This window comes from Argiope bruennichi, chromosome 6, assembly GCF_947563725.1.
Source record: "Argiope bruennichi chromosome 6, qqArgBrue1.1, whole genome shotgun sequence".
NCBI lineage: Eukaryota > Metazoa > Arthropoda > Arachnida > Araneae > Araneidae > Argiope > Argiope bruennichi.
The window spans coordinates 68390669-68409750 of NC_079156.1; the positions used below are offsets into that span (position 1 = coordinate 68390669).

Genomic DNA, 19082 nt, shown 5'->3' on the forward strand with positions numbered 1-19082 from the left:
ATTATTTATTATAAAAAGTTATTTTTTTCCTTCAATTTCATGATTTTATTTATTTATTTATTTAGAAAATTTCACTGATTAAGCAGTATTTACAATTGTCATTTCAAATGTATCGGAAAGGAATGCTTTTAAAATATATGACAGTTGATTAAAGGACACAAAATTTAAAAGGGTTTTAAATCGTTTTTTTTTTTTCTCTGAAAGTGAACAAAATGTGAACACTGTTGAAAAAATTTATGAAGGGCCCAAAATTCCTTGTGCATGTTATGAAATGAGTACACAAAATTGAAAGTTACTTTTCTTAATCATTCTTTTATGCAAGTTAGCACATATAAGCTTATCCTGATTTCTTAGTACTTTATACCTGTACATTGTCCTCTTGCATGAGCTAAAGTAGTACCAAGAAACAAGTTGTCCCTAATTATTTCCTTTTATTTATTCTGTGCTTAGTGCCCCTTAATTACTTTTGCAATGCTAAGTCCAGTCTGACTCGCTCTGGATTTGTGCTAATCCGGCTTGACTCAGACCTGACTGATCCGAGATTAGACGTTACCAGGCCTTTAGCATTAGTCCCGGAATGAAGAAAGCATGGTCATTGAGCTGATTAGGTCAACTCAGGATTGTAATCTGTTGCTCTTAATAAAGTTTGTTCTTAGGATTAATTGATGGGAAATATCTATGCCGATTTCGACCCTCGAACGAATTTAGTATAAGAAGTACTTTATACGAAAGATCCATTTGCATTTTAGGAAAAGTAGAAGTTTCGATGTTTTGTCCTTGTTTTTTAAATAAACGTTTTATTATTTGAAATTGATCTAACTATTTTTGAAAACTTGAAATTGATCTAATATTAGTCGTAAATTTACCTTTCTTTTATCATATGATTATTCTCTTTAAAATATTTACTTATTAGCCTGTTATTAAAAATTTGTTTATGAGTTTCTTCAGAGATATAAACTGGAATACTAATAAAAAAATCTTCGCCTCTATTATTCTATTTTTTGTCCTTCATTTTTTACTTACTAACCTATTATCAATAATTTGCTTATGAGCTTCTCCAGGGATATAACTGAGTTAATAAAAAAATCTTCGCCTCGATTATTCTATTTTTTACTTATTAGCCAATTGGCAAAAATTTGTTTATGAGCTTTTCAGGGTTATAAACTGGAATAATAAAAAAAAAAATCTTCGACTCGGTTATTTCATTTTTTCCCCCATTTTGAATTAAAATAAAGGCTATAAATAATTATAATTATTTATTGTTTGAATAAAAGTATAATTATAAGATTTAGATTCTTGTATGCACAAGTTTTATAATAAATAAAATTATTAGCGTTAAACCAAACAGATTATTCTTAAATTCTCGTAATATACCTTCTAAAATTATATTATGTATTCACAAAAAGCACACATATCCCAGATTGAAAATTGTTGCGGGTTTGAATCGTGGATCAGAGATTTTTCACAATATCAGTTGTGTTTTTCCTCCATCTTTTCACGACATTTCCAGTAGCTTTTGAGTTGATAGAAGTATGGTTGAACAACAGCTGCTGCTTCCTTTTTCTAGAGTTGACATGTTGACTTCTGCGTGTCGCTCAAACTGGAGGGAGAAAAAGGATTTTTCCAACTCCCCAATGCAGAACAATAAAAGCAGGAACGAATTCATGCTCCATTTTACCGTTATAACAGCCCAGAAAATTGATACAGGGCTTGTAGTTTTGAGGCTTCCTGAGTTTTCTTCTAAGAACACTTGGAAATATTTCATCAAATATGAATTGTGGATTAAATTATAACATCAATTTACTAATCTGGACAACTTAATCCATTCAAGATCTAAAGTAAGAATTTTTAGTAGGGATACAATGTCAAATGATGTACTAAAATCCATTTAGTTGTCGTTTCATCCAACTTTTATATAAAATGAGTTATGAAAACAAAAATAATAAAGCTCTGGACAAAACTTGAAAGTTAATTATAATTATTGTAATGATTTATGATTTAAATTATGGTGTAGGGTAAAACTTCGCATTATCTTTTTGATACTTTTTTAAAGTTGACATTAGCTACTTATACAGTACAAATATTGCGCCAAGAAATGAAAGTAAAGAATTTAAAAGCGATTTGAACCTCTTGTTCGAAACGTAACGATTATTGTAGAGCCTGTAAATGTTGTAGATTTAATTCACCCTTCATTTTTAAATACTCTTTTAATTATATAGCAGCAGAAGCGTGGCAAACAATGTACTTAATATCGTCGCAATGCATATATGTATAAATGCAGTTGCTAAAACAATGAAAAGTATTGTCGTAAAGGAAATAAAATATTTTAAGAATTAGAAAAATATATTAAAAAAAATTGAATTGTTATTACTGATTTGCATTTTAGTTTTAAAATGGCCTAAAAATTATTTCATGCATCTGAGTTATTAAAATTAAATTTTAAAATGTCTGTTAATTTTAAATTTTAAGAAACTTTTTCGTAGTAAGCATCTACTGCCTAAGAAATAACTACCTGAAAATTGATAGCTCTAGTATCAATGATCTGTCCGTTTAACACGATTTTTAATTATGCATGCCATGATGTAACTCGCAGAAAAAATACCAATTTATAAACATCGTCATGTTAAGAGAAATGTTTATCCATCTGTTTAAAATTATATTAATATTTATTAAAAATTTTTTGCTAAACAGTAACAGATTTCACATTTTACGAGTTTTTGATTTTTACCATCACAGAAATTGAAACAAAAGATTAAAAAATGGCGAATCCATAATTCAAATGTACTTTGTTCTATACGTCAATTATTGCCACAGATAGTATAAGTTACCAATATCTGTATCCTGTTATACTGCTCTTACATAATGTCAAACATTAGTTTACTTTTTTCATAACATTTGTTCTTTTATTCAGGAAATAATTTTAAAAATTTGTCGAACGGCGGGAAATCCCTTCTGACTTAAGAATTCAACTTTTAAGTAATATTTTTTAATATTGTTTTGACACATATTTTACAATGATAATGTTTACAGCTGGTATAGTATATTATCTGTAAATTGTAGCTTGTATAAGCTTTTTTTTAACAAACTATTCGAAACTCTGTGCTGCGCAGATCTTTGAATTTAGAGCTACCATACTTGGGTAATATGTCATTAAAAAAATTGTAATTGATTGTAATTAAGTTTTTAATTGAAAATTCATCTGCGTTTTAAAATTTTTCTTCTCTAACATGTTCTGTATTATACAAAATTCTTCTTGAAAAAAATTATAAAAAAGCTTTTCAGGAATAATCATTTTTATTTCCCCAAAATTTTCTCTCTAATTTAAATATTTTTTAAAAAATAATTTTTTATTTTACAGCAATGTTTTTATTGTTTTAGTTACTGGAGTTATACACACTAGTGTTGCGACAATATTAAATACATTACTTATGTGTGCTCATGATCGTTATTATATAATTAAAAGTTAATTTACAAAATAAAATTACAGGACAGGCGAATTAAGTCTTCATCATGCATACTACGATTTTGGGACTAGAATTCCTGATCTCTATTCATATATATTTATAATCCTTTCATGTATTCAATCTCAGAATTTCATAATGAAACATCACCCATTAAAATTTGAAGTCTGTGATAATTTGTAATTATTTCTCGCCCCTTAGAATTAATTATTAAAAAAAATAAAAGACAGGCGTGGTTTCGTGATTGCGAACTGCCCCGCAATGAAACGAAGAAGACATTCAATCCGTGTCTTTACTGTTGTCCGCGAAATATCTCTTCGCTACATCAAACGTCATTAACAGTTCCATCTGACGAGGTTTCAATTACCCTAAAAAAAGTAAATATCGAAAAAAACTCGGGTGTATCTGTAACTGTGGCTGTTTAAATATAGAAACCGCGAGACACTTGCGCCTTTTGTCTGGCTAGTGATTATCACGATGAGAATCTTTGCAAATTGAGGAATCGCTGGAACACTTGAAGATCAATGACCAAATTATAAATAGCTTGTGCTGTTATTAGAGAATGGAATTGAAATATCTGTACTGCGAGCAACATCTCTAATTGGTCTCAGTGTGTCCTTTATGTAATCTATCCTGGATGTCGACGAAAGTTACTTGAATTAATGAGCAAATAAAGCGAAACTGTAGATTATGATAATCAAAGAATGATAGGATTTTGAAATTGATAACATTCCGTTGGCTTGGAAAGTTCTGCAATAAAATATGACCCTGCTCAGTTAGATTTAGCTGAAATTTTATATAACCTGCGAGATCTATAATGTGCCATGAATTGAAAATCTTTTAATGTTTTTTTCCCCCTTCTTCTTTAAATTATGATAAAATATTAAAAGAAAACGTATGAATGAAGATTTTAAAAAAGAAAACGTATCAAGTGCCCCAAAAAATAACCCCCTTCCCCATTTTTTTTCGTATCAAAAAGTAATATATACTAAGGTTTCAAATTGAGAAATGAAGAAGTGTCCTATGCACTCTAATCAGTAAGATCGCTGTGGTAAATCTCATCTGTGATTTAAGCCCCACGATGGGTGACATGGAATTAAAAACCGCATTTTTTACTTATTTATAATTTTCAATGAATACATTTTCAAAACAATTTTAAGGACATTCAAAAATTATTTATATGGGTCTAATAAAAAAAAATTGGCCTATAAAAACTGATAAAATTATATCTACAAAACTTAAAAAATTATAACGGAATTGGCATATTTTAAGCAAAAGAAATTTTATACCCTTAAAATACTGTTGGTTAAAAAGTTAAATTGTAAAATGCATTGTTCGTGTCTTTTTTCTTATTTGAATGTATTTTGTTGATTTTTGATTTCAAGATGGTCAGCCTTCATTTCAGTTTAATATTATGTCATGTAATCAAAAATAGGTATGTTAGCATTTTTTAAATTCCCTATTATTTATCCGCATACCCTTTATGGATAGATAATGATAAGATTTGTACTTGATTGATAAAATTTACAGATTTAATATCTAAAGTATAAATATAAATCCGTCTTGGAACGAAATCCACCAAAGGATTTTTTTGCTCTGTATTTTAACAAGCATGTAAACGCAATCTTAAAAGTGGACTGAGTTAAATATGCGAAATTTAGTATTGGATTTTATAACTACAATTATAGTTCTCTGTCAGATTTTAATTTTAATGGGACCGAAGAAAGGTGTCCAAAGTACACAGTTAACAGTATCATACCGATTATACGCCCAAGGAAAAAAAAAAAAACACTCTGGAAAAAATTATTTCATAACTATTGTTCGCTAATGACATGCAGCTAATACGCCTGTATATTTATCAAAAAATATGCAAGAAAGTTTCAGGAAGACCTGGTTTTGAGAAAATTACTCTTATATAATGCTTAAATCATGTCTATCATTTCTTCGACTTCTATGTATATCGTTAAACTTCGCTTTAGGGTTGTAAATTATGTTTCTTTACAATTATGTTTATTAAGAAAGGAATAATAGTTGATATCATCCAGTTGGGGAGCGATATCGTTGCCAAGACTGGTAACCCAAAAGCAGACACTCATTGTTGTACTGCGCGGCATGTGACCGCCCATTGTCGTCAGCTCATCTTCAACTACCACTCGAAGCTCCTGTCACAGGTGCTCACCATTGCTGCGCAGCCTCAGTTCGCACCTCTCACACCAGAATTCTTTTCACTCTCTTCTTGCCTCATCTGTATTTTTATCATTTTATAGCTAAAGAGGGAAGGAGAATTAACTCTCACTTAACAATGGATTAATTTCTTAATTCAGAGTTGTTAATTGTTTAGTTTTATAATGCTCCAATGTCAATGATGATTCTTTTTCAGATTATCTGGAATTTATGGGGCCGTACCTTTTAGTATGGATTATAAACCCTAGACCAAAAGGTAACTAGACAAACATGGGATCCACGAAAGTGTTTGGGGTTGGGGGGGGGGGGGGCTTTTGAAAATTAAATTAATCACAGTCAGTAATTATAAAAGTATCTTATTTTTTGAGATATTTAATTATTACTTGTAATACTTCGGGTGTAATTTAAAAGGAGTAAGGAAATAATTCAGTATTTGTTGGAAAAGCCAAATTAAATGCAACAACTGGAATCTTTAGTATATGGGCCTATAATGGGCATATAATGTTGCTAGCCCTACAACATTATATTCATACCATTACGCAGACAGCAATATTAACGAATTAATGTTAAATCTAAAAATGTTTTGTTCTTCTTAACTTACATTTCATTTTTTAGTTACGAAAGAAAAGTACAAAAGAATTTAATCTAATCTTCAGTGTTTATCGTAAATTGAATGATACAGTTTAATTAATATAAAATATTTTTAAGGTTTCAATTTTTTTTTTCAATATTTTATTCTAATAAGCTTAGTTCTTCCGTCAATATCCTAAAAGGTGTGTATTGTATAGAAGTAACATTCAGAGGAGAGGGGAAAGTTAACTGATTTTGTGTTTGCAATTGTTAATTTTTAAATTAGTCAAAATTAAATCGGATACCATAATGCAATTCAAAAATTGTAGGTAATCCAGTGCTCCATTTATAATTAATAAAAGCATTCCTAAAATAAAAGTTCTCTTCTAATTTATAGAAAAAACAGCACTAGAGATTAACTGTCGTAGATTTAATTACATAAATTTAATAAAGATTTAATTACTTTTATTTAAAAAAAACAAAAGTTGTTAATTTATAATTCTAAAGAAAAGATAAGTAATCATTTGAAAGTGATATTTAAATTTCGTAAATGATTTTCTCGTAATGACAGCAGCATTTTCAAATCGGGTAATCCTGATTTTTTTCAACAATTAATTCAAAGTAGCGAATTCTTGGTACGTGATTTCTAATAATTTGGAAACAGGAATCTGATTATTCAGCTTATTTATCCTTTAAAGAACTGCATTTTCATTACTGCAGGATTAGGTTGCCTTTGTCTGAATCGTAAATCTTAAGATAATTTAGAAATTCTTTTATTCCACTCGATTTTAAAACTCATTCGACTTGAGTTGTTTAAAGGAAATCCTCATTTTAGTTCCTAAGACTTTTGATTAAATGATTTGGGAAAATCTCCAGTGAATGCTTGCTTTCATATTATCCGGAATAATGGATTCTTTAGAATTTCTACTTTTAATTTGTATTTCGTGTGCTAAAGTTAAATTTTGGAATTTCCTTAGGAAAATGATTTTGTTTCTTTAATTTATTTGAATTTCGCATGAAAAATCCGAAACACAGCAAAAGAATCATTGTCTTGTTTTATTTCTAATCACTTTCACTTTTCTAATCTGGGTTTAATTATGGATCATAGGATTTAACAGTTATTCAGTTGGTAAAATAAACTATTCATCAAAATGTATAAAATTTGAAATTTTTTTTCAAATGTTTAGCAGTTTTTTTTTTTATGAAGGACTAATCTAAATTCTCTGAAACCTTTCACAGAAAATGTTTACTGTAGCACAAACTTAAATTTAAAATGAAAATTCTTATATATGCAGGAACATAACTGCAGGAACATGGAAGTAAGTTTTCTAGATCCGGAAAAATTGTGGATAAAAGTTATCCATTGACTTTGAATGATTTATGGAAGATTTGGATGATATGTTTTCATTTAATTATGAATTTAAAGTTTTATTTAAGATACTTGTATGAAATATATAGATATTTTGTATATCTTTAAAAAAAAGGAGGACAGTTAATTGCAAATACTTGCTTTAAAAAGAAATGTAGATTATTTTCAGCACTTCTGCATCGAGTTTCATTGCATTCTCATATTTGGTAACTGTTATTTTATAGGGGATTGATTCACTTCACATAAAGGTATGAGTGACGGTTCGAGAATGTGTTCCTGTGCGTAGCAGTGTTTAGCTATACGAAATGAAATAAATAATTTTAGGCATAATTTATTTTATTTTGATTATATATATATATATATATCGGTTTCTTAAAAGTGCATTAAAATCATATTCAGAAATAGCCATGAGCATTGATAAGCTTTCTTCTTCTACTTTATAGTGCAGTATGGTATCTTATGAATTTGCAAGAATAATTTTTAATCGTTTATTTAAACGATGTTTAACCTCATTTACTAAATTTAAAATTCGGCAGGGGCTGGATACGATGTTGAAAATCTCTTAACTGATTTAAATAAAACAAATGCAGTAAAGAAAATTTTTATTTTCAATTTGTATTGACAATGACGATAGGGCACAATACTGATTAGAGAAAATAAATCTTAAAATAGTACCGAATTTTTGTGTAAAAAGTATGTGACCAAAAAATAAAGAATGCACGATGTAATTTGATTTTTTTTTAAATGTATAATACTGCTAACCTGCATGCCGAAAATCAAAAACTTAAATAACTTATTTTTGTTAAAAAATATTTCGTATTTTATTTTAATTTTAAGAATATATCCAAATGATTATCAATAAACTAGGACGAAAAAAGGCCAAAGATAAATTATAATGTGAAAGAAGAAAGTGTACATTACATCAAGAAATTCCATTAAACTATTGTTCGATTGTGTCAAATCTCAGCAAAACAAAGGAATGAGTTTATGTGGCATCAGACCATTTTAGTGCCTTATAAAGAAGGAAAAACTATCAAATGAATACAGAATTTATTCTTAAAAAAGGCAAATCATCATATTCGAAAGACACTTTAAATCTGAGTATATTTTTTTCAAATTAGTATATTAATATTTTTTAAAAACGATTATAATTATTTTTATTCCATTGTAACGTTAAACATACCTGATTATTTTATGTGTTTTTCTGCAAAAAAAAAAAAAAAAGTATCGTTTTGAAACTAATAAAAATTATTGAATAAATTGATACTTTATTTTGATGCATCAATTTTTATATTATTCGAAAATCTATTTCCTTCCGAAAATAAGATTTTAAAAGAAAAAGAAATAATATAGAAGAATAAGAAGTGTGTCCGTAACGAAAATTTTGCAAACATTATCGATATAAATTTATTTCTTTGATTGAATGATTTTTTTAAAACTATATTTAAAATGAAAAGTTGGTAAATTTAATGTTATTGGGTCTCTGAATTATGATTAATCTATTTTATGCTATATATTTTTCAAAAGCCAACTTTTAATTCTTAATATTATTTAAATTTTTATAATGTTTTGATATAGAATTATTCCAAAGTAGCTTTTTTTTTAAAAAAAATTACCATTGGTAAATGTTAAAGATTTGTATTATGTTTTAAATTTGACATTTAGATTTAAGAAAAGAATTTTAAAGATATATTACTAAAAAAACTTAGTTGTCGTTGAATTGCTAACTTTCTGAAGTATAAATGTTGTTTTGTCTAATATCTAATTACGATTAAGAATTCTCTATTGTCAGAAGTATAGATTTCTAAAACTGGTATAAATTGATGGTCTGTACGTTGAGTTTCATTTGGACTGTTTGTTTTTCCTTATTTTAAAATGCAAATTTTAATGGGAATTAAATTAACGCATCGACTGTTAGAGTTCAAAGCATAAAAATCTACTGATCCAAACTAAATATTCTAGATTCACCTAACGCAGAATGTTTTTATTGAGAGACTGAGCTTAGAATGATAATAGTAACTGGATATTTAGTTGTAAGATATAAGAAAACTACCATTTATTACTTTAATATTATTCTAAATTGGGTCGAATTTACATGCTCAAAGGGACAAAAAAATCCATTTCACACTGACATGTACCATTTTTATTTCAAATCATTTCTTTGTAAATATATATTCTTTTCAGTTTATCAAGAGCTATTTATAAAAATGTAAAATAATAAAAAAATAATATAAATATGTAAAATAATAAAAAGTAAAAAAAAAAAAGAACTTGCAGTAAATTGTAATCATTAATTATTATAATATATTTCTTATAATTTCTTGAAATTTACTATAATTTTCTGGTTTAAAACTATACGTGTTATAATAAATCATTGTTTTGTACTATAAATGATACAAAAGTGATAATTATATTGCAACTGATGTTTTATAAAGTTACTGACATTAGTAATTAAAAAAGGTGCTCGGCATTAGTCTTGCTTTCAATGATTTGTTAACAAAGTCAACATTATCAATTATTTATAGAACATTCATTAATAGAATAGTACTTTATTTTGTACTTTTTTTTTTCTCCCTTTAGAGATACGTCTGAAGAGAGGCGGACGGAGCGCGTTCTGGTGGAGAACGAAGACATGAAAGTGACCATGTCTGACAAAATAAGTAGCCAGGAAAAATCCAGGGCCCTTGCCGATCTCATCAACGAATTACAAAAAGTGAAAGCCCGATTGGAAGAGGAACAGATGATTCAAGAGGTACAAATAATTGCTATTATCACTTTTGCTCTTGAAAAAACACTATTGGTTCCCGTTATTGGAAATTTAGGTGGTTTCGAAATGCCGATCTTTTGTTCATATTAACTTGTAGAGGGATGGGATTCTTTATAATTTCACTATGAGACAGATGAAAATAATAGACGAGTTTCAGGAACAGTTATTTAATTATTTTCTAAGTTCCGCATTTCACAAGACAAAACACGAATATACACGACACTTATTTAGAAAACCATCAAATAATAATCCCCTAAGAAGAATCGTTGGAAATATACTTTAATATTAATAAAGCAACGTCATCTGTTGTATCAAAAGAGAAAATTGTAGAGTTATATAACCACAACAAACTGTTTATTAGTTATTATGGATGGATAATTTTTACTCTTGTTCGAATCCACTTTTCTCCATTAACGAAAATATCTTAGTTAAATAGTATTCTTAGAGTAAAATTATCATTAATAGGTTATTTTTATTCTTGTTTGATGCACCATTAAAATTCTTATTTAAACATTATTCTGAGGCTGAAATAGTCGATTCTTACTATTTGAACGAAACAAGAAATTAATAGACAATAATTACTGCTTTGTTTTACTAACGAATATAGATAAATTGGAACATAGAACATCTGTTGATCTATGTGCAGATTTTTCCACAATCTTATCAATAAGAAAATAATTAATATTTTAGCGATATAGAAAATAATATTGAAATATATTTAGTCTTTTATATCCTTATGTTTGTCAAATTTGAATTATCGTTTGTAAACCGAGATCATTTACGATCAAAATTCTTTTTAAACGTTAAGTTTGAAGCATCTAAGCACAAGAATCACTTGTCCCAACGCTTGTGTATTATCGATAATATTTTAGCTCGCGATTAATAGTTTTAAGAATGGAATTCTTAATACTATAATAAACGTAAATGAAAACTCATACAAATTAATTGAAAGCCTTTTCGCCGCATTGTAGCTTTTGTTTTCAGCGATATATTGCATCTGTTAAACAGATGACGCAAGCTATCTTTCCCTTTCTACCAGAAGGAGGGTCTGAAGGAAGAAGAACAAGGGAATGATGTGAGGAAGAGCGAGTTACGGAAATTCATGGTGAATATTGGGAGTTCACGGTGCATAGAAATTCTTGGTGAGCTCACACCACCGATGCTACGCGAAATGCTTCTTGTAATTTGCCGTGTCCAAGCACCCAGCATTTTCTGGATGTGTCCTTCATGCCAGACGGCTCCCCCTTTTGCTTGGTATGGCGCAAAAATTCTCCTGCCCCTCAGCAATGAGAGAAAATCATTAATCAAAGTAGCTATCAATCTAAAATTACAGTACTTATCAACGCTTCGGCACCATAGAGTTATTTGTTGTTAATGCAGTGCACAGCTGCGTGACGTCTCATCATTTGGAATGAAAGAATTGGAAGCTTTAAATTATAACTAGTTTGTTTATATTTAAAGAGAAATTATCCATGAATGAATTAACTTTAAAAATATCTATTAGATTTTTATTGAAATCAAAATTGATGAATCAATGCAATGATAAAGAATATCTGTGGAAAGATGCCAAAAAAATGAGTTTTTGGATAATACTGAAACGTATTCATTTTGGGAGAAAAAAAAAACATTGAAAAAAGTATCTATTAGGCTTTTTACTAAAATCAAAATTGATGAATTAATGCAATGATTGAGAATATTTGTGAAAAGATGCCAAAAAAATGAGTTTTGGGATAAAACTGAAGCGTATTCATTTTGAAAAAACATTGAATAAAAGTATCTATTAGGTTTCCTATTAAAATCAAAATTGATAAATTAATGCAATGATAAAGAATATCTTTGGAAAGATGCCAAAAAATGATTTTTTGGGATATCTGTTAGACTTCTTACTGAATTCAAAATTGATGAATTAATGCAATGATAAAGAATATCTATAAAAAGATGTCAAAAAAAATCGGATAATTGTTCGAAATTTTTTGGGTAAAACTAAAACATATTCATTTAGAAAAAAACATCGAAAAAAAATCCATGCTTCTTCATTAAATTTCTGTTTTAAGGTTTGGCAAATTTAGAGTTCAAGAAAACTTTTTAAAATATATTCGATATTTCGATATTATTTAGAGTTACATTTACTACGAGTTCGTTGTATGAAATTAAGAATTTCGAATGGTTGAGTTTCAACTCTACTCATTCATAAGTTATTAAAAGTTCTTTCATATTTTTTTCCGATCTTATTTTACTCTTGAGATGAGTTCCATCTAGCGTAGTGACGATACTGCACTTCTTAAATAAAATCGTTTTTAACCTTGCAAGATTGTATCGCATTTCCTGTTTGTTTCTTAAGTTGTATTCATCTCTCATCAGTTAATTAACTCATTCATGATTCTATATTTACAATAATCTTTTCTTACTATCCACTTTTTTAGTACAAAGATTTTTCTAAATTTATTTTTCTTGACTTTCGTTTCAACACATTATCTCTCTTATTAATATAAGAATCCCGTTTCTCTCTCGTTTCTAAGGCAGTTCTGTAAAAGATACCATTTTTTAGAATTATTGTGTTATATCTTCTGTTGCTTCTTTTTTAATAGATTTTAGCATGTTCTTATAATTTCATTACAGATTTTTTTCTTTATAATTTATATTATTATTACAGTATTTTTTATTCTTACTTTATTATTCTCTTTGTTTTTCACGTAAGCTTAAATAGTTAAATTTCGGCCCGTAAATTCCTAAGTGAAGCTGTTTGCTATAATAGTAAAGAATACTGTAATTTTCGTCTAGTTCTGTGTAAAAGGACACCCAAAAAATTCCAGCACAGTTTCGCCTTTCAGTCGACCCCACCAGCGGCAGTAAATCGTCAAGTTCCCTTCAAAACTGTCCCAGCAACAGGTCTAATGGTTCGTACCATTGAGGAGGGAGGAGATACTGTTGTTTTTGATATATACCTTCCGTTTTATTTTCGGCGTATATCCTCTGTGACGTGTTTCTTTTTTGTTGAGTGTACGGTTTCAAGCTCTGGTGTATAGGAGCATACATATAGGAACATTTCTTCCGATTTTAAATTCAGGGGACGAAAATGGAGTGCCTCCAAATATATGGTGGGGCATATAAATCGATTGCTTATTGCATTAGCATCAACTATCTGTAATTTTACACTTCTATAATAGGACTTAACTTCTCTTCCTCCCTATCCAATTAAGCATTTGTGAACTTTTATTATTATGCCAAGGATTATTTTGGTGATACTTTCGTTGACAAAAGCAATCTGATTGTAACTCTTATTTCTAAAAAAAAAAAAAATTGAAAGTGTAATTTCCTTAAGATATTTTCGTCAGAGATAATCAAAATTTTACTACTGTGCAAGAACTTTTCTAGAATTTGCTAGTGGTGTAATCTTCACGACAAAAAGATTCGACTCAATTTTTAAGGGAACTTTTATTATAAGGATCTCAGTCCAACACACACATTGCACGGGATGATCAACGCAGAATAATGGTAGAAAAAAATAATAATGTGTTTCCTGGCTGTTCCTAATCTCTGTTCCAATGCTTTGAAATCTGCCGTAGAAGATAATCCCCAGACGAATAGTTCCAACTAAGCGAATGCTGGCAAATCGCCCTGTCGTCCGACTGCAACCCTTGGGAATGGCAAATCCTCCGCTGGGGGTCTAGCTAGTGAATTTATAGGAAACCCCTTTCTTTCCTTCGTTTGGATGCATTTTGGATTCGGGTTTCCCCGACGCCGAAAATTACTCGCCCAATAAATCTGGAGTGATACATGGTGTCGAGGTCGTCTTGTGTTTTCAACGCCGTGCGAAGAAGACAATGTTGCACTTTTTAGTCGCGCATACATTTGTCTTCGCTCAAACCCACACAAGGTCTCCAACGCTTCGCACAAAGGAAGGTAGTTTAATTTACCGTTCCGCTGTCGGGGCTCAAAAAGTCTGGGTGATACTTGATGGTTCAGGTTGCGAACACATGTGTTTAGATCTTATACAATTTTTGGAACTGAAAGAGAGCGTCGTTCGTTGGGTTCATTGTGTTCGCAATCCTTTGCATTCTCATGGCAAATAAAAGAAATACTTCCAAGTTTCACTGCTATAAAAAGTTGTTGGAGCTGAATCTTCTTGTGAAGGAGGATGAGAGGAGATTTTATCGCTTGTGGTGAAAGTTTGTTGAATGTGACTATTATTCTTTTTGTAGAAGAGGGGTGATGGAAATGTAAGGAGACATAAGAACAATTGCGTCTATATCAATATATCCAATGTTATAATCAAAATATTTGGTTCGGTTTTGTTTTGCCACAAAATCCTGATTTAAAGCAGTTGATTAAGATAGATGTTTTTTATTTTCTCGTGTACATAGTATAGAATAAGTATTGTAATCGTCAAAAAATTAAAACTTGAGATTTTAACGAATTTACTTTTTTTTTTTTAAAACCTTTCGGAGTTCGAAAAACATATTTTTGAAAAATATCTGTCTGTCCGTGGCAAAGATAACTCATAAACGCTTTGAGTTAGACGGCGAAAATTTGGTATATGGTCTTTACACTAAATTTGCACATTTCTATCAAATTTTGAATGAAATCTATTTAGAGGATGTTCGAATATAAGTTAACACAATAAGCAGGAGACAAAATAGCTAGACATATAAAATTTGGTACACAGATTTGACTATAACTTAAATATCTATCAAATTTTGAGTCAAATCCAATTACAGGTTGACTCTGTCAATCTGCACTTTCAGAAACATGTAAACGAAGTAATTCAAAAATGCAATGACTTAAATATATCAAATTTGGCATGGGATTTTGTGCCTAAAAGTGCAGTTTTGTGTTAAATCTTCGTTTCAATTGGTTGAGAAAAATATGTCTAAATCACAATTGGATACTATTAACGCATGTTATGGGTTAATCGCCAAATATCTCGCCAAGGATGACACAATATTCAGTAAAAATGCTAAATACACTCCAAAAGTTAATATTTCGTAACTATTACAAGCTAATTCCATGTAAGAGGTTCTCTGACACGACAAGTTTATTAGAGAGTATGCGAGAAAGTTTTAAGAAAACCACTCCCGCTGTGTGAGTATTTTCTACCCGTACAAGAATACATGCCTGATTTAAAAAGTTTTTAGTCTTAAAATTACTGTTGAAATACTTCTCTTTTTAAAAATCTTTCACAATGTTACATATTATTTTCAGATTCAATTTTTATTTTTGGCGTCATTGTAACTGGCCTATGCGCTTGAATTTCTTTCAGTAAAAAAAGATTCGCCTGCTCCAGTCGTGAATTATAAAAAAGGAAGTACATCATGCCTGAACTGGAATTTCGGTTATCGTTCATTTTGTTTGTTAAAAAAATTTTGAAAAGTAATTTTGTTCACTTTCATGTTTAACACATTAATGCAATCTCTATCGAGATCAAGAACTAGCTACGAAGCGCACGATTAATTACTGAGACGAAGTAGTTTGTTACAAAGTAATGCATATCGCTTCGGTTTACAATGTACGGTTTTTCTTTCATTTACAAATAAAGAACTCCTTTCTGTCGAAATTACTTTTTCGCGCTCTTATCTATGTTAATTTGATTCATTTTCATTCAGTTGAAAATTGTAATGAGGTTTAACATGTTCTATTCGTAGATTACTCCCTTCGTGGTCTTAATTTCGTGGTGAGCGAAAGTTTAAGCAAGAATGATTTTAATTGCTGACTTCTTATATGCATGGCGCGATTTTTTTTTTCTCATTAATATTATTCCCTCATCAACTAATTTCATATTTTGAACATTGCCGACTGCTGTTAATTATAGAGGAATTCTTTAAAATGAAAATACACACACACAAATTCTTGATGAAATGAGTTTAATTATAATGCTTTTTAATGAAAATGAAGATATCTATAATTATTTTTATGTTGTTTCATTTCGGCATGCCTTTTTTTAAAATCTTTCTTTTAAAAAAAAAAAAAATTTGAAATAAAAAAATCTTAATGGGCAAATGAGTATAAGCGTCTTTGCATTTTATTTTTATTTTAATGCGAAATGATCCACAAAGAAAACATTACTAATATTTTTTCCACTATCTTTCTAAGAAGTGAACACAATTTTGAAGGAATCGAATTTGAATCATTGGATGTATAAATTTTTAATATTAGGTGCTTGCATGTATTTTGATCATTTTTTTTTCACTTTAAAAAGGCATTTATTGAGAAAAATTGGTAAAATATATGTCAATCAAAATATTTTCCATCAAAATTTTTCCATTCCAAATTTTTCTACAACTTTTTCCCATTTTCGCCCAATAAGTCTTGCAATTAATTGTCTTCGATTCTTTTAAATCATCCTCTAGGCCTTTCTTTGTCTTTGACATCAAAATCACCACTCTTTAAATCGTTCAAACCAAAACCGATGATTTGGATATGGCGGAGCATAAGTTTTTAAAAGTGTCTGATGGACTTCAGCGGCAGATTTCTTCAAATCAAACAAAACAAACAAACATTTTGAAACATTCTATGGTTGGGGTCTTTATATACTGAATAACTCAATAATACTAAATTGGTAAAATCCAAAACCGTTGTCGTTTATATAGATAATTCGCATGTTTACCCATAGATGTCGTTGATTAAAATGCATGTAAGCACCTAATATAATCATATATATTCCAATAACATGTTTTAAAAATGCGGAGGGACTTAAATTGTTTTTGGTTTTATTAGCTTCTTTAAATGATAGCAGATTATTTTAATCATCATTAATACGAGAAAAGGCATAATTACTGAAATAAAATTACCTATCTTTATATCTTTTATATAAAGATTGGTAATTATAAATTTCTAAAATATGAAATTTGCAGTCAGTAGAATGTATTCAAAATCTTTGACTTTTCAAATAAGTTACCAAACAAACAAATTTAGCAGTTGCATTATATTTGGGCAAAATAAGGCAAAGGTGCTTCTTTTTTACATATCTTGTCATATTTTAAGTTATTGTATCAATAGTATCAAAATCGTATACAAAAACGCCTAAGACATCCATTTATGTGCTTCAGACAGTGCAAGACACTAACTCATTTAGCAAGTCCTAAGACGTGATTTTCACCGCGTAATTTATTTTCATTAATACTTATTTTTACAGACCTATTGAAGGGGGGAAATCTGCTTTGGTTAGTTTTCGCTTATTTTTGTGGGTTAATTCTAATTTTATTCAGTTTTATCACCGCTAATGGTGGCAGGTAATTTTTTTACGGTTGGCGAGGATCCCAATTATAAACCCTTGACTATCCTGTATCTGTTATCGTTAGCAGTTCCGAAATTCCAAAATAAAACTCAGGGGGAAAAAAAGTAAGTATCCCACACAATAATAGAAAAACAGCAGCGAGTTCCACCCTAGGAGAATACTTTGGATTAATTTTTCAGGAAAATGCGTTGTAGTTCTTGCACAAATGACTGAAGAAACAATTAAAACACGGGTTCGAAATTACCGTTACTAAAGGTGGCAGAGGCTTAATTGCCGTCTAACTTTTCAACAAAAGAACTAGGAGGGAAAAATTCCCCGCCTTTTTCAAGCCAGCTCGCCTCGAAATAGTGATTCCTGAAATATTCCACATCGTATAAACAGATGGTTTGGGGTCTAAAAATTTCCTCGTCTCCTGTCTCTATTGTTTCACGTCTCGTTAAAATAAGTGCTTTCTCGTCGGAAGTATTTTACAGGAGAGGATATGTTTATTGTGGTGTTTGGGAAAGGAGCTTTCTTGGCCCGATTTTGGCGAGAAACGATCGGTTGCACAAGGGGACGGGTTGGATTTATATCTCCTGTTGTCGCCTCTCAACTTCCTTTCGTCGAGCCATTCATAATTTCCGATGATGGAAGTTTCTTGGCTCGGCCTGCCTGCGTGTCACAATGAGAGTTTTCCCGAAAAAAAAATGGTGTTGTTTCTTTTGGGTTGCTTCTTCTGAAATGATTGCTTGGAGTTGGAAAATAACTGTTATTGTTTGCTGGGAAGGAAAATTTCGTAATTCACTTTTTAGGAATTTTTCGTCACCTCATCAGTTAGGATTATCAATATATTTTATTCCTTTCGTATTTAGCGTACCATTATCTTCTTTTCTTTTCTTCTTTGGGATTATCCGAGTCATTTTATGTCTAATGTAGGAAAATATTGTATTATATTCTAATAATTATTTATGGTGAAAACAATATTAAAAAATTATATTCCTGAATTTTACCCTTTATTGCCCTTTTCCTAGAAATTATGCAAAAAATTCATTCCATTTGTGATTTTGCTTATTGCAAGATAGGAGCATTGATTTAAAAAAAGAAGAACAGAAATTATTGTGTATAATGTGAAATTGGAAAAAGGGAGAAAAGAACTGCCCCCCCCCCTTCTTTTATTTTAAAATAAAAATTTTCTTTGTTTGCCACTTTTTAAAAAAATTATTTTTTACTTATTTATATTTTATTATACCATCACCTTACAAATTTAAGTTTTAAAAACAATATACTACACTACAATCTTATAATTCAATTTATTGAAAGCTGAATTAAAAAATATTTTCTTTGAAGTTTCGAATTCATTTACGATATATAATTACTCCATTAAGTAAGAAATTTTCTATTAAATTTGCATATGAAAAAGTTTCCCCCAAAGGACATTTCTCCTGTATGTGAAAATAAAAATTTTCGCAGTCCGCCACTTTTTTAAAGCTATGTTTTACTTATTTATATTCATTTACA

The 19082-nt window shown here is 29.6% G+C and overlaps 1 protein-coding gene across 6 annotated transcripts in view; it reads left to right on the top strand.

Annotated features, from left to right (window-relative positions):
* The window catches only part of LOC129971598 (transcription factor Sox-6-like), a 726789-nt gene that overhangs the window by 660071 nt on the left and 47636 nt on the right, over positions 1 to 19082 (top strand). For all 6 annotated transcript variants that reach the window (XM_056085520.1, XM_056085521.1, XM_056085518.1 and 3 more), the window contains one exon: positions 10165 to 10336. In XM_056085520.1, coding sequence (XP_055941495.1) covers positions 10165 to 10336 — 172 coding nt within the window. The remainder of the gene's footprint in view (positions 1 to 10164; positions 10337 to 19082) is intronic.